This window comes from Giraffa tippelskirchi, chromosome 9 (assembly GCF_054371585.1).
Source record: "Giraffa tippelskirchi isolate mGirTip1 chromosome 9, T2T-mGirTip1v1.2.pri, whole genome shotgun sequence".
Lineage (NCBI taxonomy): Eukaryota > Metazoa > Chordata > Mammalia > Artiodactyla > Giraffidae > Giraffa > Giraffa tippelskirchi.
The window spans coordinates 148,754,372-148,781,232 of NC_137283.1; the positions used below are offsets into that span (position 1 = coordinate 148,754,372).

The 26,861-nt window shown below is 43.0% G+C and overlaps 1 protein-coding gene across 2 annotated transcripts in view; it reads left to right on the plus strand.

The window, feature by feature from the left end:
• Positions 1 to 6,490: 6,490 nt before the first annotated feature.
• Positions 6,491 to 26,861, plus strand: part of SASH1 (SAM and SH3 domain containing 1) — a 188,996-nt gene continuing 168,625 nt past the window's right edge. For both annotated transcript variants that reach the window (XM_081529916.1, XM_081529917.1), the window contains exon 1: positions 6,491 to 6,680. In XM_081529916.1, the coding sequence (XP_081386042.1) occupies positions 6,549 to 6,680 (132 nt within the window). In that variant the 5' untranslated portion in view covers positions 6,491 to 6,548. The remainder of the gene's footprint in view (positions 6,681 to 26,861) is intronic.

The window sequence follows — 26,861 nt, forward strand, 5'->3', positions numbered from 1 at the left end:
GGATTGGCTACCCATTCCAGCATTCTTGCCTGGAGAATTCTGTGGACAGAGGAGCCTGGTGGGCTACAGTCTGTGGGATCACAAAGAGTCAGACACGACTGAGCCACTAACACACACACACCAGAACCAGCCCACTCAGAGTCTTGTACTTCTTGTCTATAATATGTATTACTGAATAGTTCAGAATCCTCATGTTTTAGAATTACAAAAGGGTTTACAAATCATCTTGTCTGACCCAACTATGCAAAATGAAATATTGGTCACATTGTCTGTCTGGAGGAATAATTCCCAGGCAAAACCTTGGTGTTTACAGAGTATCAACACAGAGGAAAACCTAACTGGCTAGGCTGGTAACCTTGCTTATCAGAGTGGGAGAAGAGATTTCAGAGAAAAGTATTTACAGCTCTGAATCATCATTTTGTTTCTTTACCTTCTCTCCATAGCCTGTTTGGGCTGTCTTCACTTGGTTTTAATTTTTCTTTTTAGTTTGCTCTTAGTTCTTTTCTCCATCTCTCTTACCAAATACTTCAAGATGAAGACTTTTAAACAGGTAATGCTTTAGCAGGGATTTGGCTCACTTTTAATGTAGTTGTGGAAAAAATGTGTTTGCGATTGTCAAGCGGAAAAATGTTTTGGCATTTCAGTCTTTCCTGGAAGTTAGTCCCCCCCAGGCATTGTGGAATGCCCAGTGTTGGAGTGCCAGAGAGCATTGCTGACTGTAGGCAAAAAGTAAATGAGCTTATCTATTTTCATAGATCAGTTTTAGAAGGCAGTATGGTAAAAAAATAAATTAGACTATTTATAATCTTTTGGATTTAACATCTGCTTAATCTCACTTTTTTTTTTCTGTAGAAAATATGTTACCTTTAAAAAGTAACAAGTATCTGGGGACTTCCCTGGCAGTCCAGTGGTTAAGACTCCATGCTTCCATTGCAGAGGCCATAGGTTCAATCCGCAGTCAGGGAACTAAGCTCCTGCATGCCTTGAAGCAAGGCTGAAAAGTTAAAAAAAGAATAATAATAATAATAATAATAAAGTAAAAAATAACAAGGTTTGAATGAAGCTGTGTTCCTAAAACATGTGCTATTCTTATGGATAATACAGTTTATTCCAATAAATACATTTAACATTTTATTGTCTGTCCTTAAAAATCAAATATCTGTGAGTATCTAATTTGGGGAACTCCATTCACATATCTCATGATGGTTTCTTTTACCAACTAATTTTAAAAGCCATCCACTGGTTTAGTTTTTCAATAGATTATATTTTAAAACTTTACCTTCCCTTGGCTTCCCTTGGCAATGTGTTCCTTTCCTTATTCTGACAGTCCCATAGTTCCTAGCAGCTCTCAAATTTGCGCGAATATCATGGTCACCTGGGGGGCTTGCTAAACTGCTGATCACTGTGTCTGACTCTGTAGACTTGGGGGCTGGGGCATGGAAATTTGCATTTCCAACAAATTCCAACAAATTAAGCTAGGCTAATGCTTTTCTTCTTGAGTCCACACTTTGAGAAGCACTGATCCAAATAAAGTATTCTAGAAGATGGAGCTAGTATGAACTAAGGTGGTAGTGGAGACAGAGAGAAGTAGACAAACTTGGCACATATTTAGGAAGTAGGGTCTACAGGGCTTGTTCATGGTTAGATGGGAGTGATGTGAGGTGGGAAGGAATCAGGCATGTCTCTGAGGTTGGTAGCTTGAACCAGTGGATGGATGTAACAGCACTGCAATGGGATGTGAGCAGGGTGGGATGGACAGATTGTAGTGAGAAGTAATAAATTCTATTTAAAGTTTAAATAAACTATTTTTAAAATATCAATCACAGTGCTTGACACAAAGTTGATTTTCAATAAATAACATTGGTGTTGCTGTTATTACTACTTTTACTTTCAAAATTGAATAGTCCTTATCACTCCACTCGGCCGGAGGTAACCTCCTAGACCTTTTACTCAGCAGCCACACTCCAGGGCTAGGAATTCTTTTTGCATGTACTAGAAAGCTTAGCATTTTTATAATGTGATCCAACAGACAGGTATGGACAAGGACATTTTATAGATATAAACCTCATGGTATGAGTGGGTGAGGGGAGGGCAAAAGGAGGGAAAAGGGAGAAAAAGTTCTAATTCATAGAGTTACTACCTGCACTTTCACACACAACCTCATAGCTACTGTATTAAATACCTGAATCCTCCCACTTTACAAATGAGATAAATAACTTGCCCAATATCTTATAGAAACCTGAGTGAAATTCAAACTCAGCTCTGTCCTGAATCCATTATATTTGTGCTGCTGCCAGGCTCTACCTTCACTGCCAGGCATCATGCCCTAGGGCTTCCCCGGTGGTCCAATGGTTAAGAATCTTCCTGCCATTGCAGGGAACATGGGTTTGATTTCTGGTCCACGAAGACCCCACACTCTGCAGGGCAACTAAGGCCATATGTTGAAACTATTGAAGCTGATGCACCTAGAACCTGTGCTCTGCAACAAGAGAAGCTACTGCAATGAGAAGCCCAAGCACAGCAACAAGAGAGTAGCCCCCACTTGCCGCAAATAGAGAAAGCCTGCATGCAGCAGTGGAGACCCAGAGCAGCCAAAAAATAAAAATAAATAAATTTTTTAAAAGTTGCTAGTTGAGGATCTAAATCAAAATCATGAAAAAAAAAAAAAATGTCCTAAATAGGCTGCAGGCAACACCTTGTAACTTATAGACTACTGGCTTTTAAATCTGTAATCCTGCCACACAGTCAGAACCACTTTTTCACAAAGCAATCCAGTATGTGCATTTATATGTGTATGTGTGTATGTATGGACTTCTGTGCTCCATGTATTGTGCAGCTGTATGACTGAGATTTGGGCTTCCCAAGTGGCTCAGTGGTAAAGAATCCGCCTGACAATGCTGGAGACTCGGATTTGATCCCTGGGTTGGGCAGTTCACCTGGAGAAGGAATTGGCAGTGTTCTTGCCTGGAAAATCCCATGGACAGAGAAACCTGGCAAGCTACAGTCCATAGGGTTGCAAAAGAGTCAAACACAACTTAACGACTAAACAACGACTGAGACTAATTTTCCATGAAATAACACTTATTGAGATAGGTGTATTTCCACTATTTCCTTTCATTCAATGCATTCTAATAGTTCATTGCAATAAACATTTATCAGGATGAAGAGAACTGATTTCAGTCAACTTTTGGGCCTCTACTAGATGTCTAGAAAATCCTCTTCTAGGTCCCCTTCTGTCCTTGGAATTCGCTTACCAATGTCATGACAATTCCAGTGAGTTGGATGAGGGAGAGTCTTGATGGAAAGACGAAAGGATTCCTATGTGTTCAGTTCAGTCACTCAGTTGTGTCCAACTTTTTGTGACCCCATGGACTGCAGCATGCCAGGCTTCCCTGTCCATCAGCAACTCCCGGAGCTTACTCAAACTCTTGTCCATCGAGTCGGTAGCTACTTTCCATATCACATCTTTAACGGCAAGTCTATACTTGCCCACCTTACAGAGCTTTGTGGGAATCAAATACATTACAGTGTAGATGAAAGAATTTTTAAAAGTACTAAAGTCATCTGACTTTGAGTCTGCTCCATGTCTCTTTGTTCACTTGGAGTGATCATTCAAGTTCTCCAGAGCCCATTTCTTCATCTACAATATGAGGGATTTGATCCAGATCATCTTAAAGGCCCTTTTCCACCCTCATGGGGGTATAATTCTATTATAAAAGGCTCTTTGTGAATGGTACCCTAGGAGACTCTGAAATAGTATGATCATGATTATGATGTTGCTGATTAGTCTTTATATTTTGTTAAAAAGCCCTTGAAGGAATTTTTTTGGGCCCTGGGGAAAACGCTCAATTTGGGAGAAGCAATCAGAATCATTTTGAGTAGAAGCTTCATGAAGTTGATCTGTGAAAATGTTCGGCTTCATTTTTCAAATGTCAAAAAAAATTGTGTTCTATAAGAAGAAAAATGACTGCTCAGAATTTCATATTTATGTACAGAGAGCAAAATTACAGGTACTAACATTCCTCCTCAAATGTATTATTTATTTCCTTATCCATTTATTAGGCAGCACCAGGTAAGTACCTCAAATATCTAGGGTAGCTTGATTCTCTGATTGCCAAAATGATGGCTAAGACTTAATTATATTGAGATGTGTTTGTGTTGTTGCTAAATAGTACCTATCTTTAGATGACCCTGAAATGTAATATCACCTCTGAGGAGGTAGGTGGCTATTAGTGTGGCCTTGCTTCATCTAGGATGGGGAAATAGAAATGTAGAAAAGTTCATTGCTTTACCCTTAGGTCCTCTAATGAATCAGGAAGAAAGACTCATGCTTGGCACTGGGGACTCATGCTCCCACCATCCTTCTTGTTTGGCTTCATGCGCAGTTCCTTGCCATAATGTGTTTACGAGGCCCCAGTAGAAGCAGCACTGTCCTTTGTGTTTTCTTGGATTGGTTAAGATGTTGTTGTTGTTTACTCACTAAGTCATGTCTGACTCTGCGACCAGATGGACTGTAGCCCACCAGGCTCCTCTGTTTATGGAATTTCCCAGGCAAGAATACTGGAGTGGGTAGCTATTTCCTTCTCCAGGGGATCTTCCCAACCCAGGGATCGAACCTCAGTCTCCTGCATTGGCAGGTGGATTCTTTACCAGGGAAGCCACCAGGGAAGCCCATTAAGTAAGGTGCCACATGGCTAATACATTGAAATTCTTCAATATATGCAAAATCAACTCAATACTTTTTTAACCATTTACTTATTTTCATGTCTTTATAGAGGTGATAATGATGGTGATGGTAATTTTAAAAAGCCCTGCACTGCTTTAATGAATTTATTTGGATTCCCAGAATTTTAGAACACGCACCTGGCACCAGCATCAGCCCAGGAAAGCACTAGGCCTGGTCATACTGACTCTGCCCAGCACTCCACTTCGGCACAATACCTTCTGACTATCAAGGGAGAGCTTTCTCATTCCTTTTCTTTCCTTTCAAAAATATTGTCATCAGGGATTATGCTTATAAATTTAATTACCTTTGGAAAAGTTTTTTTTTTTTTTTTCTTCTGATTTTTGAACTGTCCTCTACGGGGGCGCTCGTCATTTATTGGATTTTGGTAATTAATGCTTTAGGGAAGGGATTTCAAGGACTTGCTCTTTTGCCTCTCCTTTTATGTGGACCCAGAAGGAAAGAAGAAAAAAAAAACCACCAGGGAGGTGCCCCGGGGAGGACTCTCTCCATGGGGCATCTCACTTGGGTTTTTGAAGCACTCAGTCCTTTAACAGAGAGGCGGTTCCTCGTGGTTGCTGAACTGCTTCACAAAGTGATCTATCACCTAATCCAGTGTGGATCGTCATCGCCCAGGGAAAGTTGAGTGGTTTTTAAAGAAACAATCACAAAAGGAGGAACACCTCTATAGGGCTATTTCCCTCATAAAATAAATCCGTCATGGATTTTGTCCTTAGAAAAACACACAGGGCCCCAAGTGTGCTGGCTTACTGGTTACAACCACAGCACTTCCTTTTGAAAATCCGCACCATCCCCCCACCCCCTCGCCCCCTCGCCCACCCCACGCCGGTCCTTACATTAAAGAAACCATTAAAACCCAAGGCGCATTTCCCCGAAAGAGCCGAAACCCCTAGCAATGCAGGGCATTGCCGGCACCCGGTAACCAAAATGTCCCCACTAGTAATAAACATAATAAACACGAGTCAAACAGTGGCTCGTGCCCAAGCTTTCACACTAGTTTTTCCAAGTCTCGGCTGCCAGAGGCAGAGAGTTGTAATTCCTGAGGTCGCTTGACTTCAGGAGGGGTGAGGTGTGCGTTGTGACACTCACTGCTTGGGAACTCTTTTGGGTAGGACTCGCTTAAAGATTAACTTTCTCGAGTTTCTGGGACCAAGACTGTGGCGGTGACTGGCGTGATTGGAAACTTGTGCAGGCGGGAGGCTGCAGGCGGTCGCTCTTTCAACAGGCGATTTGTTCTCCTGTCTGTGGCTCATTTCCATGCAAAGAGCCTGACATCAGAGCACCTTTTGTTGCTAAACGCTTTCTCTAGCGTCGAGGGGAGAGAGTCATGTGGAGCTGGAAGAGCTCATTTTGAAGAGAGGGGGCCGGGGAGTTCCCTCCAAGTTCCCGAGGCAGCGCGGTCATCCGGCGAGGCCCTGCCCAGACGTGCTGGTAGCACTGAGTCGCGTGCCCAGTTAGTCGGTCCCGGCCGCAAGAAGAGACGCCTTTGCAGCGGCGTGCATCGCTTCTGAGGCCGCCAGAGTTCCCCGCCGGGAAACTCAGTGGTGCGAACTTTGCCTCCTGCTGCCCCGCCGCCAAGCCGAGCCCGGGCTGGGAAAGTTTCCGGACTTGTCAGTCGCGCGGCCCGCCGCCACCTACAGCCGAAGAGCGGGCGCCTGCCCCGGGGGCCCCCGCCGGGTCGGAGGCCGGGGCCGCGGGGGATGCGGCGCGGGGGCGCGGCTCGGTGGTGACGCGGCGGGCGGGGACCGGCTCCCGGGGCCGGGCGCGCGCGGCTGCGGGGCCAGGGTGCCCCGGGTACCCGGCCATGGAGGAGGAGGACGCGGGAGCCGCCGGCGCGGCGCCCGAGCCGGAGCCCGAGCCCGCATCGGAGCCCGAGGTGGGCGCGGGCATGTCCGAGGCGTTCTCCCGGCTCTGGACCGATGTGATGGGCATCCTGGTGAGTTACCTGAAGGCGCGGGGAGGGCGGGTCGTGGGTCCCCCGGAGCAGGGCAGCCTCTGGGGGACCTCGCGTTCCTGCGCGCTCGCCGACTCGGCCAGCCCACCCCTTGGGGGTCGTCCTTCTCCGGCTCTAGTTCTTAAGGGGTTAAATCCACACGGTTTAGGATTTCAAAAACCTAATTAAAAAATAACCAGCCACAGATCACATCAAAGATAGATGTTTTAAACAATCGGGTGTGGAGTCGCACAGTGTAATCTGGGACACCTGCTGAGAAGTTGGTGTGGAAAAGGACAGAGGAAGAGTCTTTAAAAGACTGGATGTAAATAAACCGTGTTTGGCTGCTGTGGTTTCACAGTTGGATTTGGAAAGAGGCTGATTTTACTGTTGTTTATCTCTGCACCATTTGTTGTCTGAGCAGGAGAGGAAAACAATGACCTCCTTGCTCAGAACCACAACAAGTTTACATACTCTGCAGTTTTCAATTTGTAGAATTACAAGATATTTGTTATGTGTTTGGGGCTAAAAACAATAGGGCTTATTTTGCTAAATCTGTATTGTCATGTATTTTGAAATGTCCAGTAACTAAACTCGCCCCTGGATTTGGCATAATTTCTGAAAAATAGTTTTTAGGCATGGAAGATGAAGCTTTAACTTGTTCAGGGTTCAGTGCCTTGAGGAATTAGATTTACTTTGATGGAGCTGTAGAGAGACAGGTAGACTGGAATCGGATGGGTAGTAAGTCAGGCACCTTACTCCACACATAAGTAAGTAAGTCTGGCATCTTACTCCACATATAAAAAGTCAACTTCAATGTAAAGATTTGGAATTGGCTGTTGTGGAAGCCAGTTGGAAGAGGCTCCATATTTACTTGGAGATTTTTTTTTTTTTTTAATAGAAGGAGGTATAGTTTGTAGAAAGAAGCTCTTTGGGAATGATGAAACCATTTTTATCACAGTAATTCAGCTCTTGGGCTTTGGAGTGAGTGAGCCTGGATTCAGATTCCAGCTCTCCCACTGACTGACTGCATGATCTTGGCCAAGGTACCCAGCTGAAGTGATGTTCTATTTCATCACCTGAAAAGTGAAGCAAAGAAGATCTGCTTCTTGGATTTTCTGAGACTTAGCTAAGTTGATATATAGCTAGTGCTCTGCATACTAGTATTAATAGAAGGGGGCAGCAGAAGATGAGATGGTTAGATGGCATCAGGGACTCAAAGACTCAATGGATGTGAGTGAACAAACTCAGGGAAATAGTGAAGGACATGGAAGCCTGGCATGCTGCAGTCCATGAGGTCGCAAAGAGTTGGATACGACTGAGCAACTGAACAAAAATAAGTAATAGCTGTCTATTTGTTTTTTTCTTGCAAATAATCTTGTGGCTCATCTTTCCAGAGATCCCAAAGTCCCAGTTATTCCATCTTCAGGTGTCCTTTGGTATTAATGATTATTCCTATGCAGAGAGCCAGAGAAGGTTGGTCAAAGATTTCTACCTGCTCTTCTCACTCTCTGATATTTTATTTTACTTATTTTTTGAAAGCAGATTTGTTCAGGGAAATACACTCCATAGAGTGTGGGCGGTCTCACAAGGGTGCTCCAATATTTTAAAAATATATATTGAAAAACACTTCAAGTTATGCTGTTTCATTTTCTGAACATTACTGATGAATATGGGCCTTCAGTGAAATTCCAGAAAACTCAATGAACATATATAAAAGTTGTGGTGATAGACTGTTTTTAAGTTCATCCAGCAGAAGCTTATCTTGTTATTTCTTGCTTAGGTCTCACTCTAAATTTTCAGTCACTGAGAAAATTGGTTTGCGTCTCTTAGGAGGGTGTGGGCTGGGGAGGGAAGGGTAGGAGGGGCTCACTTATATTGAAGTGTGGGCCCAGGGTCGTTTGGGGGTGGGGGTGGCATGGAGCACTTTCTGAAGAGTGGCTCTCCCTTCCCTGGCAGATTCCAGCACTGTTGGGTCAGTCGTAGCAGAGTGTTCTTTGGCTGAGTTAGAAGATGGGGTGGGGCTCAAAAAGCCCAAACCTGTTATTCAAAAGGCTGATGCAGGAGAAGAGAAAATATGTGCTTCTCACAGAACTAATATTTAGTTCTGTGTGAGGCTGAAAGATGGTAATGATTGTCCTAAACAGGTAGTGTTCACTCCTGCTTTCCCATCTTTTATAAGATCTTCTTTTCCTTTAAATCTTGGGCATCAAGATTGTTCCTTAGGGAAAAGGCAGACGCAGAGGACGTAGTTTACCTCTCCTCTGTACAGGTCTATGAGAAGTCACCAGGGGAAAAGGATCTTTATTCTGTGTTGAGGATGCTATCATCCAAGTGTTTATAAGAAACTATCTTTGGAAAAATATGTCATGACACAAAACTGACGTCAGACTTTGTCTGTTCTTACAGAGATAAAAGATGCTATTTTCTTCATTTTGTATTTAAAATATGGGATTTTACAATCATCTCTCCGCCTAGATGGGTGAAGTGACTTGGACACTGAATACCTTGTTAGAGGCAATGTCAGACTGCACCCCAGGTCTCTGACCTACACCAGTCAGGAGCCTGTTGCCATGATGCTCCATTGTTAACTGTCCCAGATCAACTTGGTAGAAATGTGATTACATTTGGTATTGTAGGCAACGTGATTTGAAAGTTTGTGGACCTGTGGTAAAGAATCCGCCTGCCAATGCAGGAGACACAGGAGACTCAAGTTCTATCCCTGGGTCCGGAAGATCCCCTGGAGAAGGAAATGGAAACCCACTCGAGTATTATTGCCTGGGAAATACCATGGACAGGGGGGCCTGGCAAGCTACAGTCCTTGGGGTCGCTATAGAGTTGGACACGACTTAGTGACTAAACAACAACAACAAATTTGGAAGCTTCTTTTACCTGATAGCTCAGCTGGTAAAGAATCTGCCTGCAATGCAGGAGACCCCTGTATCCCCGTGTTCAATTCCTGGGTCGGGAAGATTCCCTGGAGAAGGGATAGGCTACCCACTCTAGTATTCTTGGGCTTTCCTTGTGGCTTAGCTGGTGAAGAATCCGCCTGCAATGTGGGAGACCTGGGTTCAATCCCTGGGTTGAGAAGATCCCCTCGAGAAAGGAAAGGCTACTCACTGCAGTATTCTGGCCTGGAGAATCTCAAAGAGTCAGACATTGCTGAGTGACTTTAACTTTTTTATTATACAACTTCGGAGGGGAGTAGAGGTAGAAGGGGAATTATACATCCAAGCATCATACTTAACAGATTTCAGACACAGTTGCTACTTTTATTTTTTAGATTCTTCTTAGTGTAAAAATGTGGACTTCAAAGCCTACTAGGGTTTTTAATTGAATGAGCACAGCTCCCCTTTCCCGAAGGGGCAGTATAACAAGGAGCACTCACCATCTGTCTCTCGTTCCCCTCCCTCCCCGCCCCCCCAGCCCCGACCCCCCCCCCCCCCCGACCCCCCGAGCCCCGGTAGGTTTTGTTGTTTCTGACCCAGGGGAGGGTGTTGTCCCAGAGGCAATGATCTCAGTAAATACAGGGTGGTTGTTCGAGTTCATTAGGGCACATTTTGCATTCAAATTAATTCAGTCCTGTACAGTTCAGCACCAACTAGTTGCTTTTAGATAGTTGTTAACAAAACGCTTATTTAGAGAAGTAATAGTATAATTTATGGCATGGAAATGAGTGTACTGGCATGAATAAAATGCTAACAAGTGAATATATAAATAGAGAACCCCTACTTACTATGGATTGTGAAGACCTAGAGGGCATAGTCCATATTTTACTCAGTTTTCTACGTCCAGGGCTTGGGACTTACTGACTGGCTGCTGAAAACATTATTTTATTGAGAGAAAAAGGAAAAAAGCATGTACTCTTAAATGCAGGAGGAGCCACTTCAAAATACAGTTCTGTATACTCATGCCCTGGCTTATGATGGGGTGCCTTTATGAAGAATAAATTCTCTTTATGATGAAGCTACCACTTGGACAGTTCCGCCACGCAAACTCAAATCCTGGCACTTCCACTGAAAGCATATTGGCAAACTGAGAAATGTTTGTAAACCCTGAGCAATTAAACCGTGATCGTCTAGTGAAATACTCTATTTTGTTCTGACTCAGCAACATATGGTCTGCTTGGGTTTTCAAAATCTGACACCTTTCACGATGACATTCTTAGACTTCTGTTGAGATGTACAGAACAAGTTAGAATCCTCTGGGGGTTTTACTTTTTACTCCCTTGTTGTTATTCCGTTGCTCACTAATGTCCAACTCTTTGAGACCACATGAACTGCGGTCTCATGTGGAGGAACTGCGGAGGAGCTCCGGGTACCTCCCGGAGTTTGCTCAGACTCAGGACCATTGAGTTGATGTGCCATCTAACCATCTCATCCTCTGTCACCCTGGTTACAGACAAAACATTCCATTTTCTTTTTTGGGGTTGGGGAGCCTAGTTTTTTGTTTTGGTTTTTTTTTTAAGAGTAGGAATTGTTGAGGTTATTAGAAGAGGTGGATCGTATTTTCAGCCCCAAGTATCCATTTGGTAAATTGTGATGGTTCATAAAGTTTTCCTCCAAAACTGGAAGAAGCAGGCATTTAAAACTTCTCGTTCGATGGGAAGGGAGAGGAAGGGAGTTAGTAAGTGACTATTGTTTGCTAGATCCTGCAAGATGCACCTCCCCCAGACCTTACATTTCCCTGCTGTGTTCCTATAATTTACACCCATTTCCTAGCAATGCTTAGAAAATATCCATTGTGTAGACAAACTCTACACAGGCGATCTTCCCCTCTTCTAGTTCCTATGCAGGCTACAGAAAAGTGTATTAGGTTTATTTAAGTTAATAAACATAATAAATAAACTCTTTAGGTTATCTGCTAGGTTTATTGTATCTTGCTGTTTACTAAAGTCCTCTTCCTTTAAAAGACTCTCCTTCATTCTTTATTTAAGTGTGGGGGAGGGAAGAGGCCTATGAGATCCCTAGGGGGCTTTTAAAATGCAAACTCCTTTGTACCAACCAGTGTGTAATTTGCATATTCTTGGGTGGCGTCTTACGGTAAGCCCTTTAGCTAAAGACTTAATTTTAGGTCTTGGAATTTGAGCGTCAGCCCTAGTGTCAAGTATTCTGACTTCATCTTGATTTTCTGTTCCTGTTAGGCAGCAGAAAGCCTATGGCTTTTAAGTAAAGAAATTGCAGGGTGATGTATCAGGAGGCACTGACTAAGGAGACCCTGGACATGAGCCCTCAACTCCTTCATTTAGATAGGAATGGGAGGGCTTGGGGCAGCAGAGTAGGGGCCAGAGCTCAGACCTCTCAATTTTCAATTTTCTGCCAAAAACAGAGTTAAGCCTTATAATTCTGGCTGGGGTCCTTGATTTGCTATCAAAAAAGACCCGTGGGGACTTCCCTAGTGGTCCAGTGGCTAAGACTCTGAGCTCCCAATGCAAGGGACCCAAGTTCCATCCCTGGATCCCTGTTCAGGAAACTAGATCCCACATGTCACAACTGAGAGTTTGGATGTGGCAACTAAGATGCGGCACAGCCAAATAAATAAATAAAATGATCATTTTTTTAAAAAGAGGCCCCTGCACAAAAGTGACAGTGCATATTCCTAGTCTTCCAGCATCTTGCTTTCATGCTTTCATTTGCCGCTCTCTACCTTGAAACATTTTCCCTCATCCACCTGGCTTGTTCTGCATCCTTTCCACCATCCTTGACTCCAGCTTCTGACGAGAGGATGTCACCACGTGGGGAGAGGGAAGCGGTGCTCACAGGGACTGAATCCCAGTGCTGGGCAGGGCCCTTCCTATACTCACCTTACTTGGTCTTCTCATTGCGACCATTGAGCAGTGTTGTCCCCTTTTTACAGTGGAGAGTTAAATGTGCACATCCTGAATCACACAGATAGTAAACACGGGAGCTGGGATTTGAATCCCCTGTTATTTCCTGGAAATTAACTCACAGTTGTGATTTTATACTTCATTCTTTCACATCTCTATTGGGATACCTATTGGCTATTGGAAGAAAACCAATGACAAAACTAGACAGCCTCTTAAAAAGCAGAGACGTCACTTTGGCAACAAAGGTCCATATAGTCAAAGGTACAGTTTTTCCAGTAGTCATGTACGGATGTGAGAGTTGTACCATAACAAAGGCTGAGCACCAAAGAATTGATACTTTAGAACTATGGTGTTGGAGAAGACTCTTGAGAGTCCCTTGGACTGTAAGATCAAACCTGTCAATCCTAAAGGAAATCAGTCCTGAATATTCATTAGAAAGACTGACGCTGAAGCTGAAGCTCCAATCCTTTGGCCACCTGATGCAAAGAGTCAACTCTTTAGAAAAGACCTTGATTCTGGGAAAGATTGAAGGCAGGAAGAGAAGAGGACTACAGAGGACTACAGTTGGATGGCATCACCAACTCGATGGACATGAGTCTGAGCAAGCTCTGGAAGTTGGTGATGGACAGGGAAGCCTGGCGTGCTGCAGTCCATGGGGTCTCAAAGAGTCTGACACAACTCAGTGACTGAACAACAGCAAGTGGACTGTCAATCTTTTTGCTTAAGTTTTTGAGCTAAGTACTAATTGCACATGCCCTTGGCTTCCAGAAGGACAGTCATTCTCTAGCACAAACAGCACCCACCATCCCTCCCTTAAATACCTACTTGTGTGGTGCAGTGTGTAGATTGCTCCAAGGAGGCAGGAGCACAGAGTAGGGGGCGGGGGCTGGTGCAGGCAGGTCAGTCCCAGAGATGCCTTCCACCTTAGGTCCTGGCAGTGAGTAGGTTTCCCTTGAGAGGTGTTCCCCAGTGAGGGCTAAGGAGGAAGGGAGGAAGGGCCTTCTGGACAGAGCTGAGGGGAAGAGACGGGAGAGCACAGCACACTGTGGTGGGCACTGGGTAGTGAGAGCTGAGGTCGCTGGCATCATTCTGTTGGCTCCAATGAGAAGCCATTGAAGAATTTTAAACTGACGTGTGACATGATCACTTTCTAGAAATGAGACTTTTGTGGGTGATGAATTGGTGATGAATTTGGAAGACTAGTGGTCTAGGCAAGAGAAGACGAGAAGTTAAACATTTGTGAAATGTACTAGTTTACCTATCATCTGGCTTCTATTCGTCTCAATACTTTCCTCTGTAAGTAGTCAAGGATTGCTCCTGGTAACTTACTTTTGATAAATTCTTTTCAGTTCAAGAGTAGGCTGGGTTAATGCAAGAGATTTTTAGAGATGTTGTAGTGGTGTGACTTTTTCATTTTAAAGAAAAATTATCTATCTTGACACATCTATGTGTACACATATCTGCTTACCTGTCTTTGTCCTGGAGTGAATGATTTGTTTCCTTAAAGAGGAGATTAATTTTTTTATAACTACACACACAGTGCTATAACCAAATGATCTTTAATTCCGTCTTTTAAAAGCTAATTCTAGAGGACAGTGAAATACAGGGAAATACTCAGTTTGGCATGTCATGTGTATATGCTCAGTCCTGTCTGACTCTTTGCAGCTCCATGGACTTGGCAGCCCTCCAGGCTCCTCTGTCCATGGGGTTTTTCAGGTAAGAAGTGGGTGGTCATTTCCTTCTCCAGGAGATCTTCCTTCCCTACCCAGAGCTTGAACCTGAGTCTCTTGCATTGGCAAGTGGATTCTTTACCACTGAAACACTTGCGTCGAAGGATACTTGATGCTTCAGACTTAACCATCATAATCCCGCTGTATTATATGATGAGCTTACCCATGGTTTACACACATTTTTTTCTTGAGGTAGGAATAAAATTGATTTCAAAATAATGAATTTAGATGTGTAGAGGCTAAAGCTCTAAGAATTAACTGTACCTTTTAACACCAATGTAAGACTATAAGAAGTAAACCTTCAGACTAATTTTGAGATAAAATGTATTTTTTATGATAACTTGGATTTGTCGTTTCTCAAATAAATGTATGCTAATTTACTAATTTGGTAATGACACCTGAAATGTGTGGATCTGCTGGTCATTAGCTTTGCTCCTAGCCAGCTGTCTAGTGTCTCACCTTTTGTTTCATAAGATGTTTCACAGGAAAGCATTAATTCTTTATGAGTTGAGATGCTTCCTAGAGATAACTTAGCTTGTATTTTTTCTTGCTTGTCAAGTTCTATAATAGAGACAATCCAGCATGGAGGCTGGAGACTCACGCATTGGAGTATCTTAGAGACATAGAACACAAGAGCTTGATAATGAGATAGTTTTTCTTCTCTGGAACCCATATTCTTTCTTTTCTGAAGGGACCTCCTCTTGTCTTTCAACTTTCTAAGCTGATTGGTGAAAACATGGATACGTTTGAGTTTATAATGATTGCTCTGTAGAGTTTTGTTCTGGGTGTCCATAGAGATACTTGGCAGCTCTCCTTGGTGTCTATGATGCAGATTTGATTCATAGTTGGTTTTGTTGCTTCATCCACTGCTTGTTTGGTTTTACAGCAAGCAGTGAATGAGGAAGGTCCAGTGTGTCCACACATCACTCTTATGGCTTCATTTTCTGTCCTGGTGTGAAGAATTAAAAGTGAAAGAAAAATAATGCCTATAATTGTAATCTTAACTAAAAATATTATTGAAGGGCAGAAGAAAAACATTTTTTTTAGTATGTATCCTTGATCTTGGTTACTTTCAAAATTTATCCTAATTTTCTGGACTTGATGACTTTTGCCTAAGACTTCCTATCAATCAACACATTTTTTTCACATTAGAGGTAAAAAATGTTTTTATGTTTTTTTGGGCACTCTTGAAAATAGAGTGTTTCAATATTATTTGTTATTAAGAAGAAAGGAATGTTCTAGTTTAAGAATAAGTACCTTTGCTATAGGCTTACATTCATTTTCAGAGGATTTTGAAGGCCTCCTTATAAGATAACTGCTTCTTGGCCTTTTGGCTAAAATCAAGTCTTGTAGTTGTAGTATGAGGGCTTCCCAGGTGGCACCGTGGTAAAGAATCGCCTGCTAATGCAGGCGATGCAAGAGACACAGTTTCAATTCCTGTGTCAGAAAGATACCCTGGAATAGGAAATGGCAGCCCACTGCAGTAGTTTTGCCTGAAAAATTCCACAGACAGAGGAGCCTTATGGGCTACAGTCCACGTTGTCACAAAGAGTTGGACACAACTGAGCACAGACATAAGATAAGCCATTAACAATTTTACAAGTGGCCTTGTTTGGAAATACGCAGGGTTAAAATTTTTTTTTTAAAAAACAAAACAGCAGTGAGATACCCCTGCACACCTTTAACAATGGCCAGAATCTGGAACACTGACCACATCAAATGCTAAAGCAGATGAGGAACAACTGGAACTCTTGTTCATTTCTGGTGAGAATGAACAATGGTACAGCCACTTTGGAAGACCATTTGGAGGTTTCTTACATCCTTATTCTTACCATCCAGTCCAGCAATTGCACTCCTTGGTATTTGCCCAAAGAAAGTGAAAACTTAGGTCCTCCACACAAAAAACTGCATACATCTATTTACAGCAACTTATTCATAATTACCCAAACCTGGAACCAACCAAGATGTCCTTCAGTAGGTGAATGGACAAATAAAGCTTGGTGGAAATTACCTAGAGATAAAAAGAAATGAGCTATCAAGCCATCAACAGATGTGGAAGAACCCTAAATGCGTATGACTAAGTGAAAGAAGCCAATCTGAAAAGATTTTTGATTCTGACTATATGACATTTTGGAAAAGGCAAGACTATGGAGACATTGAAAAGATCAGTGGTTGCCAGTGAGGGGAAGGGACGAATGAATAGGTGGAGCACAGACAATTTTTATAATGATGGATAGATGTACAACAGCAACAGCGAATCATGTTGCATGCTTTGGATTTGGGGTGATTATGATGTGACAATGTAGGTTATAACAAATGTACTTACCACTCTAATGTGTATGATGGATTTATTTCAACACCCCAAGCAATTCTCAGATTCTCAGTGGACACTGAGTTTCCTACAAATTTAATTCAAATCTGACATTATCTGCTAGTGTTAGGTCCCGCTATCTACTAGCTCAGTCCCGAAGAGTGCCCCTGTTACAGTTGCCAATCGCAAGTCCGGATTGTTATGTGTGCTTTCGATTGGCGGGCTACTGGGTTCCATTAATTTGCTATAGCGGCCCACAGAATTTGGGAAACCCAATTTACTTGCTAAATCAACCAGTTTTTACTTACTGGATTATGGGATTATAAAGAAATATAAGTTAGGAACAGCCAGTTTGAAGAACCTTGTTTAGGGCAAGTATGTGAGGAGAGGGTAGAGCTTCTGAAACTGTTTACCTCAGATTGGGACTTGAACCTGTGTACCAGAACTCGAACCCACAAGGCCAGGACTTGAACCCAGCCAAAACCCAGTTTGGGACTCTAACCCACACGGCTGGGACTCAAAGCCAGTCAAAAGCCTGCTTGGGACTTGACCTAATAATCTTTTAATTTGAATTACTCACCTGTTCTTTGTGTCTTTGCACAGAAGGAATTCAGTGAGAAACAGAGTGATTGGTAAGAAGTGGATTTATTCAGAGAGAAACACAGTCCACAGAGTGTGGGCCATTGCAGAGGGTGAGTGGGCCCCGAACTGTGGCGTGGTTAACTGTTATGGGCTGGGTAAATGAGTGGAAGGATTATTCCAACCTTTTTGGGGAAAGGGTGGAGATTTCCAGAAATTGAGCCACCGCCCACTCTTTGGTCTTTGCTGATCGGCCTTGGAACTGTCCTGGCACCTCTGGGTATGTCATTTAGCTTGCTGATGTGTTACAGCGAGCGTATACTGAGGATCAAGGTCTAGTCGAAGTCGACTTGTCTGCCATCTTGGACCCATTTGATTCTAATCAGTTGATGTTGTGTTCCTGGGCTGGGTCATTCTTTCAGAGACTGTGCCCTGCACCCTTCTCTCCTGTTTCACTTCCATACTCTTTAGGGCACCTCTCTCCTTGAATCTCCACATAGTCACCAGTCCAGAAGCTCTCTGAACTCTGTCCTTTTAGGTTTTTATGGAGGCTTCGTTATATCGGCAGGATTGGCCTTTGGCAACTGCACTCAATCTCTAGCCCCTCTTCCCTTCCAGGATACTGAGAATGAGATAAGACTGAAAGTTCCTAATTTCTAATCACTTGGTCTTCTTGGTGACCAGCTCCATTCCGAGACTATCTAGGAGCCCCAGCTTAAGTCACCGCATTAACAAAAATTCAGATGCCTCTGAAGGGACTCCTAATAAATGACACAAAATGCTCCTGTCATTCCAAATTCAAGAGTTAGGAGCCCTGTACCAGGACTGGGAAGAAGACCGAGTATCTATTTCTTTTAAATCACAACATAATTGTAGGGGATACTGATAACGAGGGAGGCTATGCATGTTTGGGGGCAGGAGACGTACTGGGATTCTATATTTCCTTTAATTTTGCTGTCAGTCTGAGGCTACTAAACGATGAAGTCATAATGTAATAACAGATTTTTTTTTTTTGTTTTATCAAGAGAGGAGGAAGAGGATGAGCACATTTAGAAACAAGAAAAAGTTGTTTAAACACGTCTTAGGAGGTGTTTGTTTTGTAGGGGAATTAAGAGCAAAGGAAGCAGTTCAGAGTGGCTTTAGATCTTGGCTTCAGCATTTTGTGGACATGACCTAAGCAAGCTCCTTAACAGTTCTGTGCCTTGGTTTCCTCATCAGTAAAATGAGGATGATAGCCACTTGCATCATTGGGTCTGGTCAGATTAATTAAATCCCTAGAACAGTGCATGGCATATGGTAAGCAGATCATAAATGTTCCTTATTATTAGCTGTTAATAGTTGAATCTTTAGTTGGAGTGTGAATTAATTTCTCTTCATGCTCATCTTTAAGTGGAGGGATGGTTTGATACCAAGTGTTTAATTTAAGATTGATATTAACTATTGATTTAATTTGTTTTAATTTAACTTTATTTTTTTTGATGATTTAATGTTTGTCAAATGCCCTTTTCAGAATACACAATTTAAAAACAAATGCATAAATTGTTTCAAAGTATTAACCTTCATGTTTCACTTTAGGAAACTGATGTTAAAAATGTTACGTGTACTTAAGAGAGAGAATGTATGGGACTCCTGAATAAGCAGGGTTTTCTGGAGGCAGGAAGGTATTTGTAATGAAAACATATTTTCTGCTTAAATGGTTGCCCAGATTGCTATTTTTCAGTTCTCCTGTGACTAACTAGCACAATAACATGAGATATTTTTGATAGTAGACTTCTTAGAAACATGTAAAATAGTAAAAATATCCACTTAACTAATGACTTTATTTTTTGAATGCTAGACCATGTAACTGTACTAAATCTACTTTTAGTATCTTGAAATGCTTTTGTGAAATATTTTTCCAAGATTTTATTGAATTAACCATTATTTTTGCCCAGGTTGCTAAGCATTCATTCTGCGTTTTTATATCTTAGTTAAGATTCTTCCATCTCCAATCAAGAATTTATAAAAGCATCATATGGTAGTGTTCTCACCAGAGCCCAAAGCAACCTGCAAACACATATCAGTGTGAACTTGATAGAAAATGAGATTCTTTGTGGTTCAAGGAAGGTTATTATTATTATTAATCATTATTAGATAATATGCCACTTATGTACATTTTAATTAGAAAGTGACTTCATTATGCATTTATAGAAAATGTGAAACTTTGAGAAAATCTATAAAGATGAACAATTTTATGTTGGAAAGATAAGACATCAGTTTTAAAGCAGATTTTATCACGAAATACAGTTTTACTGAGAACTTTCCACAAAAATGTAGCCTTAGGACATAGTCTGCTGGGGAAAGGTCGTTACTGCTTCTGCAGCATTTTGCTTCTACTTGTGTAACATGTGGTGCCCAGGTGATGACTTAATGAAAGCCTCTCATAACACTGGTGCATGGTAGTGATTTGCCCTGATTAAGATGTTATGAAATGGAGGCTATGCAATGAGCATTAAAGTAAATAGGTGTCAAAAGATACATGAAAGATACAGTGAAATCTATGTGATGTTACTTTAGTACTAGCAGAGAATTATGTACTATTTCAACACAGCAGAATGTCCGCTGGTAACCTCCTCATTCTATATCAAAGAACTCCTCAGCTTGTCAGGTCACTGAAAGACTGCACATCCCAGAGCTTGTATCTTTAGAAAACAGGATCTCTTCCATGGTGGAAGAGCTTCCATAGAAACCTGAGGGGAGTCAAGTAGAATGATATCCTCCTTGAACATCAGGAGATTTTTCAGCAAGTCACATCTCTTACTCTAGAAGTACTGCTCATAGAGATTAGATGATAATACTTACATAGGCATATAACTCCTTATGTTTCATAGTGTGTCCTTACATGCATTGACTGGTTTAATGCCCTTATAGCTGCCAGAAACCCAGTTTGTTGGCAACCACAATTCGCTAGTCTGGTGAGTAATCCAGGGTTCCTTGTTTCCTCTTCAAACACACTGACATTTCACTGGCCAAACTTCAATACTCATAATTCAGCAATTTTTGATTGTGGCCTCTGCACATTCTAGGCCTCTAAGTTCATCTATTTAATCTGTGAAATAAAGGTGAAACACTGAAGTTATATCTTTGCAAATATTTTCAAATGCTTCCCTGAAGTCGACCTGACTGAGCTGGCTGTGGGCTCTGCTCTTCTTTGATCTGAGTTTGGAGGGAAAGCCAGAAAGTGATGCCCAGGCAGGGTTTTCCCATTTTCCATCCAGGTTGCCTGGTCCCTGAGATCATGAATGCTATATTGTGGGTCAGTGTAGCAAACACTCAAGACTTTGCAGGCTCATCTCTTCTGCGGAGGCAGAGAGAAGCACAAACATCTGGTGGCTCATTGTTACCAGCCTGTCACAAATTCTAGAAAAGCCAAACTTGAGTTCTCATGACTTCCAGTTTGTTCTACTGTGGAAAACAGGAAGATCTGCTTTCACAGATGCTCCTGTTGTCTGCCAAAAAGTTTTTCAAGCTGCAAAACAGTTTGGTTTTATGATACTAGATTTATCTGTATATATTTTTTAAAATCAAGATTTTTAAAAACACACACACTGTTCATTTGTATACCTGTTGACTTACTTGCAGGCAAGTTTCAGGGCATTCTGTTTCAAGTTCTCACATATAAAGAAACTCCTGGGCGAGAGTTGCTCGAGGGTGCTGGTTATAGATGGTTCCCCAGAGGATCAGCCAGAGACAAAGTGAACAAGCCAAAGCAAGATTGGTTTATTTAAATCCTGAATTTGCTAGTTAGGTCAAGATAAGTAAGTACTGAATTATGCAATGTGGTTGGCAGCAGGCTCTGATGAGGCTCTAAATGTTGTTTTGGTAGAAAAATGACTTAGCAAAATGAATGAGGGCTGGGGGCAGTGGCACGCTACCTTCTGGTGTCCCCTGAAGATCTAAATCAAAACAAACTTTCTTAGTGCAGAGAAAAGCATGCTGGTGCTACAACAGTGCCTTGGAGGTGATTAATAGTCACCACTGTACAACTGGGGTTATAGCCAACACTCTGAAATATCTTTTAAAACTAAAGGTGATCACCTTTTTTGCTTGTATTTTTAAGGCACTACTTCTTAGATCATTAGCAGTCAATTAATTGGTTCTTTGGCTTCTGGTTTTCTAATGCTTTGTGTATCTATTGTCCTTTAGTGAACTTTTATTTTAAAAATATGAGCCTATGTTCTTTGTGGCAATGTAGAGAGAGCATGCAGATAGAATCAGTTTTTTCTTTTTTTCTGCAAACCAAAGGAGCTTAGAAATTCAGTTGTCAGCAGATTCTTTGGAGGACTTCCTTTATTGATTCCTACACAGCTCTACATTCCTCGCTTCCTTGAAGCTTCAGAACTCACTGGATAGAACAAAGAACATTCTACAGTTTGCTACCCAGTCAACCATTGTAATTTTTTTTTTTCCTCAAGGAATTTGGAGGTTATATTTTTGTGAGGTAGTTGGAACATTCTTTCAAACTTGACTGCTGTAAAGACTTGTTTTTAATGCCATTTTAGCAAAGCTGCTATGGAGCAAAAAGGTACTAGTATTAATAGCAATAATGTTGTTGGCAGCTGGTGTAGATGGACTGATTGATCATATACTAGATGCCAAACATTCTACTAAGCTCTTTTCATGCATTATCTCATTCCATTGTCCCTATAGCCCTGTGAGGTGGTGGTGTGGGTTGAATTGTATCCCCCCAAAGAAGATGTGTTAAAGTCTGGACCCTCAGTCTTAATCTCAGAATGCAGCCTTATTTCAGATAGGGTCTTTGTAGGTTTAATCAGGTTAAGATGAGGTTGTTAGAGGGGGCTCTAATCCAAAGTAGGGAAATTTGGACACAATCAAAGGCATCCACAGAGGGAAGATGCTGTGAAGACCCATCTAGACAGAGAACTTTATGAAAATAGAGATGACAGTGATGTGTCTGTTAAGACACAGAATGCCAAAGATTGCTGACAAAACACTACAAGCTAGGAAGAGGCAAAGAAGGATTCCCCTACAGGTTTCAGAGGGAACATGTGACACTTTGATTTGGGGCTTCCAGCTTCTATAACTGTGAGACAGTACGTTTCTACGTTACCTAGTTTGGGGTACTTTGGATTGCAGCAGCCCTAGATAGCTGATCCAGGTAAGTGTGCTGGGTGTGTAGGGGAGCAACTGCTGGGAAAAGGAGACAGGTATAAAGAAGCAAAACTTTTTCTAGTTTTAGTACTTGGCACGGACCAACACCCTGACCAGGAGGAGAAGAAAAGTTGCCACGGTGGATAAGCAGTGAGCTTCAGTAAGAACCCGACCAGGGCAACGCAGACACATGTGCAACAAACGCTGATTGGGTTTGGGTGGATTCCACCAGGGATGAGGAAGACAGGTTCCTCTGTCCCTCTCCCAAGTGCTAGGGAGTGAAAAGAAGGCAAAAGTAGAAGGAGGTGTCTCCTTGGTGAAGATCCAGCATTTCTCATCTGATGAGCCGAGGAATGAAATGGATGGGAAATTGCCTTGTGTCCCAAATTCCCACTAAATAAACCCTCAGGCCAGTGCCTTCAACTTTTCCCTCTTCTCACCATTATTATTACTCTCTCTCTGTATATCTAGTCAGAAAGAGACTATATCTAATGCCTTCCCTCTTTGCTCTGCAGTGGTAGAATTGAATGACTCCTCCAAAGAGGACAACACTTCCTTGCCCCTGCCCCTGCCCCCATCTCAACCACTACCCTGAAGAGAAGTTGGGAGAGGGTGCAGAGCCAAAACAGACTGTCATCTTGGTGCTAGACTTCTTGAACTGACCTCTAGGTGGGGGCAAATGAGCTCGGGGTGGGGAGAAGGGTCAGAGAATCTGGCAAAGTGTTTTGGCAGAGAATGAGTCTACGAGGCCCCAGGAATGTTAGTGGTGATATCCGTAAATATCAGGCTGTCGTGTTTCACCCTTTGGGCTCACCCACTGTGTTTTCTGCACTCTGTCCTTCAAAGGGAGATGTCCTTCAGAGGGAGATGAATCATGGTGTCCCATAGGGACTGTGTTAGGAGAGGAGTGACAGAGGTTTCAGGTGGGAGGAGAAGGGGGCGACAGAGGATGAGATGGTTGGATGACATCACTGACTCAATGGACATGAGTTTGAGTAAACTCCAGGAGTTGGTGATGGATTGGGAGGCCTGGCGTGCTGTAGTCCATGGGGTTGCAAAGAGTCAGACACGACTGAGTGACTAAACTGAACTTAACTGATAGAAGTTTCTGGATGAAAATATTACCTCCGCTTGAAGCTTCTCATGACACTGCTCTGCTCTCCTGGTCTCTGAGCCAGTGTTGACTGCTGCAGTATCTTAGCTATGATGCCCAGTTTGAGGAGTCAGAAACCATTCCTTACGGAATTGCTGAGGGTCGGGAATGAAAGTAAGAGGGTATGGAGAAAATGGAAATAATTTATAGTGTGTTTTATTTTAATCTCCATGAATTTTTTTACTGGACATTTTAGTTAAAATCTTGTGGGATTTTCATCCTAAAAGGTTCAGACCCCAGGATAAATTAGTTTTAATTCCCACCATTTGTTCAGAATAAATGCTTTCAGAGAACTGTTCTTTGTAAAGTACAATAAAAAGGATAGTTAGAAAAATTAAATTTCCTACATCATCTATAGCCCATCCTGTTAGTAATGGACTGCTCCCCATAGTACATGACCATAGATTACATTTCCAACTCTAGTTCAATGATTCAAGCCAAAACCTTCATCACTTCCCTTTGGAGACTATTACACAGCCCAGTAGACATCCTATTAAGAAACTTCTGATTTGCAGAGGAAAAGGAAAATTTTAAAGTTGAGACTGAGAAGGAAGATGATTCACGGTCCCAAAGGAAGAGGGCTCCAGAAATTTTCAGAGATGGCCCCCAGCTGCCACTTCTTCTTCTGAAAACAGACTCACCCCAGGGCTGGGGGAGTCAATGGAGGAAGCGCGTGGAACAGAGTGCAGTCCCTTCAAAAACTGACAGAAGAATCGGTAATTTGGAATCAAGCTCAGCAATGGGTAGAAAAGGGTTTAAGAAACCTCATTAATGTGATGTGGATGTTAAAAATGCAAAAGTTGGCTGTCCTGAGCACACTTAGAGTTTGTGACTCACTATGTAAGAAGAATATAAAACCAGAAATTGCTATAGTTGGGGCAGGAAGTGACTCAAGGCCTAAAGGACGGTTTCTCTTGGTGCAAGGTCACGGTGAGAGTCCCTTCCGGCTGGTGGCTCTAGCTGTGATTGACAGGCTTGCTGACACAGTGATAGAGTGAGTATTGTTTCCAAGAGTTTTGACGGCAACAAACACTGCAAAATAGTAACAACGAAACATGAAATCAATACAATTTCAATACAGGTCTCTCCCCAACCCTCCATCCCCCACCCCACCCACTATCACCCACCTTCTCATCCAAAAGTAGAGTGTTCCTGGCACTTTAAATAAGCTGATCTCCTGCACTGAGAGCGAAGAGTCTTAGCCACTGGACCACCAGGGCCCCAGTCGGTCTTCTCAGTTTTCTTAAAATTTCCAAATTTCTCCTTTGATCAGTTAGGAAAGGCCTTCAGTGTTCTCTCTCCTGCTTCCCATGTGCATGACCTTGTGTTGACTTCTAAAATTAAACGTATTTTCACACTGACCTCATTGCTTCTCTCAGGAAGCACAGTGACGAAAAGCTGCAAGGTCACTATTGTAAGATGTCAGTTGGCTGGAGTCCCCAGTGCTCAGCCGACCCACGTTGGCAGACAGGACTGTTCTCAGCTCTTGAGAAACCAGACCGCCACATCAGACCCTGTGGTGGGGGGAGAATTCACTCCTGGAAGAGGCAGATCCCACCATCCAAATGATTGTTGATTCCAAATTACCGATTCTTCTGTCAGTTTTTGAAGGGACTGCACTCTGTTCCACGCGCTTACTCCATTGACTTCCCTCAGCCCTGGGGTGAGTCTGTTTTTAGAAGAAGAAGTGGCAGCTCGGGGCCATCTCTGAAAATTTCTGGAGCCCTCTTCCTTTGGGACCACGAAGGGGAAGAGCTTTTTTCCCCAGGCTGCTATCTCTAGTTGGTATAAACAATAGCACAAATGTAGTCTCTGGTACTCAAAAGTCTGATTCCAAATAATTTTTACATGAAATTTCGTGTATAAAAGGCTTAGTGGGGAAATAATTGCCAGACTTAATTAAATGCCTCAAAAAAAATCTCAAATACCTCTGTGTTACTGTTCCTAAAAATAAAAAAGACTTTACAGATAGTGGCATCCTTGGGCTTTGTTTAGACAATTAATTCTTGAGTTTTGATGCTTGTAATACTAGCTAGGCTCTGGGAGTTGGTGATGGACAGGGAAGCGTGGCATGCTGCAGTCCTTGGGGTCGCAAAGAGTCGGACATGACTGAGCAACTGATCTGAACGGAACTGAATACTAGCTAAGATTGTTATTGAGTGCTGACTGTGTGACAGGCACTATGCTAAATGCCACAGGGGATTATTTCTTTTCACCTTGTCGCACTCCTGTTGAGATGAGATGAGATGCAGGTGCTGGGATTATCACCCCGTTTTACAGATGAGGTTGAGTGAGGTTAGGTATCACTTAAGGGTCAGGTCTGGCATGCTGCAGTCCATGGGGTTGCAAAGAGTCAGACATGACCAAGCGACAGAACTGAACTGAAGGGTCAGGTCAGGAGTCCCACAGAGCTGTATCACTGTGTAGCTGTGTAACTTAGGGACAGAAACCCAAGACTGCTGGCTTCACAGCCCATATTGGTTCTTGTTAATAGTGCACTCTGGAGCATGCATGAGTCTCTTTCCTGACAAGAGCTGTGAGCCATTGCTATGGTGGAGATACGGCCGTGTCTGTGAGGGTCAGGCGCTGGCTTGCCATTCAGTCTGGCGGCATCGTGCATATACGTGTGCTCTGTTGCTCAGTTGTGCTGCCAGGGCTTCCCAAGTGGCACAAGTAGTAAAGAACCCATCTGCCAATACAGGAGACATAAGAAACACGGGTTCAATCCCTGGGTCGGGAAGATTCCCCTGGAGAAGGAAATGACAACCCACTCCAGTACTCTTGCCTGGAGAATCCCATGGACAGAGGAGCCTGGCAGGGTGCAGTCCATGGGGTCATGCAAAGAGTCGGTCGCGACTAAACAACAACAAAATTCTTTCTTAAGCTAAAAGCTTAGGAGAGATCACGTCAGTCTTAAAACAGGTGAGTGAAGCCATGCCCACTCTTGACTTGTAAGTCCTAGTCATCCGAGCCATTGCTCAGCCTTGGCTCTTCAATGGTGCTGCTGCCCAAAAAGCTGTGGAGCCGAGGCCCTGCTTGAGCATGCAGGGACACAGAACAAAACGCACTGCTCCTGTTTACATCCTTGGCCTGGGCCACCCATTTCTCTGTAGCCAGCAGGATTTCCTCAGGAAGCTGTCCTGGCAGAGGGCGGGCCGGGGCTGACCAGGATGTGATGACCACAGCCCCCTCTGCCCTCCAGGCTCTGCGCTGAGGTCAGGCCCCGATCTGTGTCTGGACCCACCCTTTCCAGTTCTCCCTCTCAGACTTGGGAGAGGGGAGTTGGTGGGAAGACAGAGTTTCTGCCCCCGGGCACCCAGCTCTGGTTTGCTATTTCATGCTCTGTCATGAAGAACTGGGGTAAAGAGCTTGGGAAGGGACACCTTCAGAGGCCACCAGAGCCATGGTCGGGGTCTCCAAGCCTCAGCTTTCC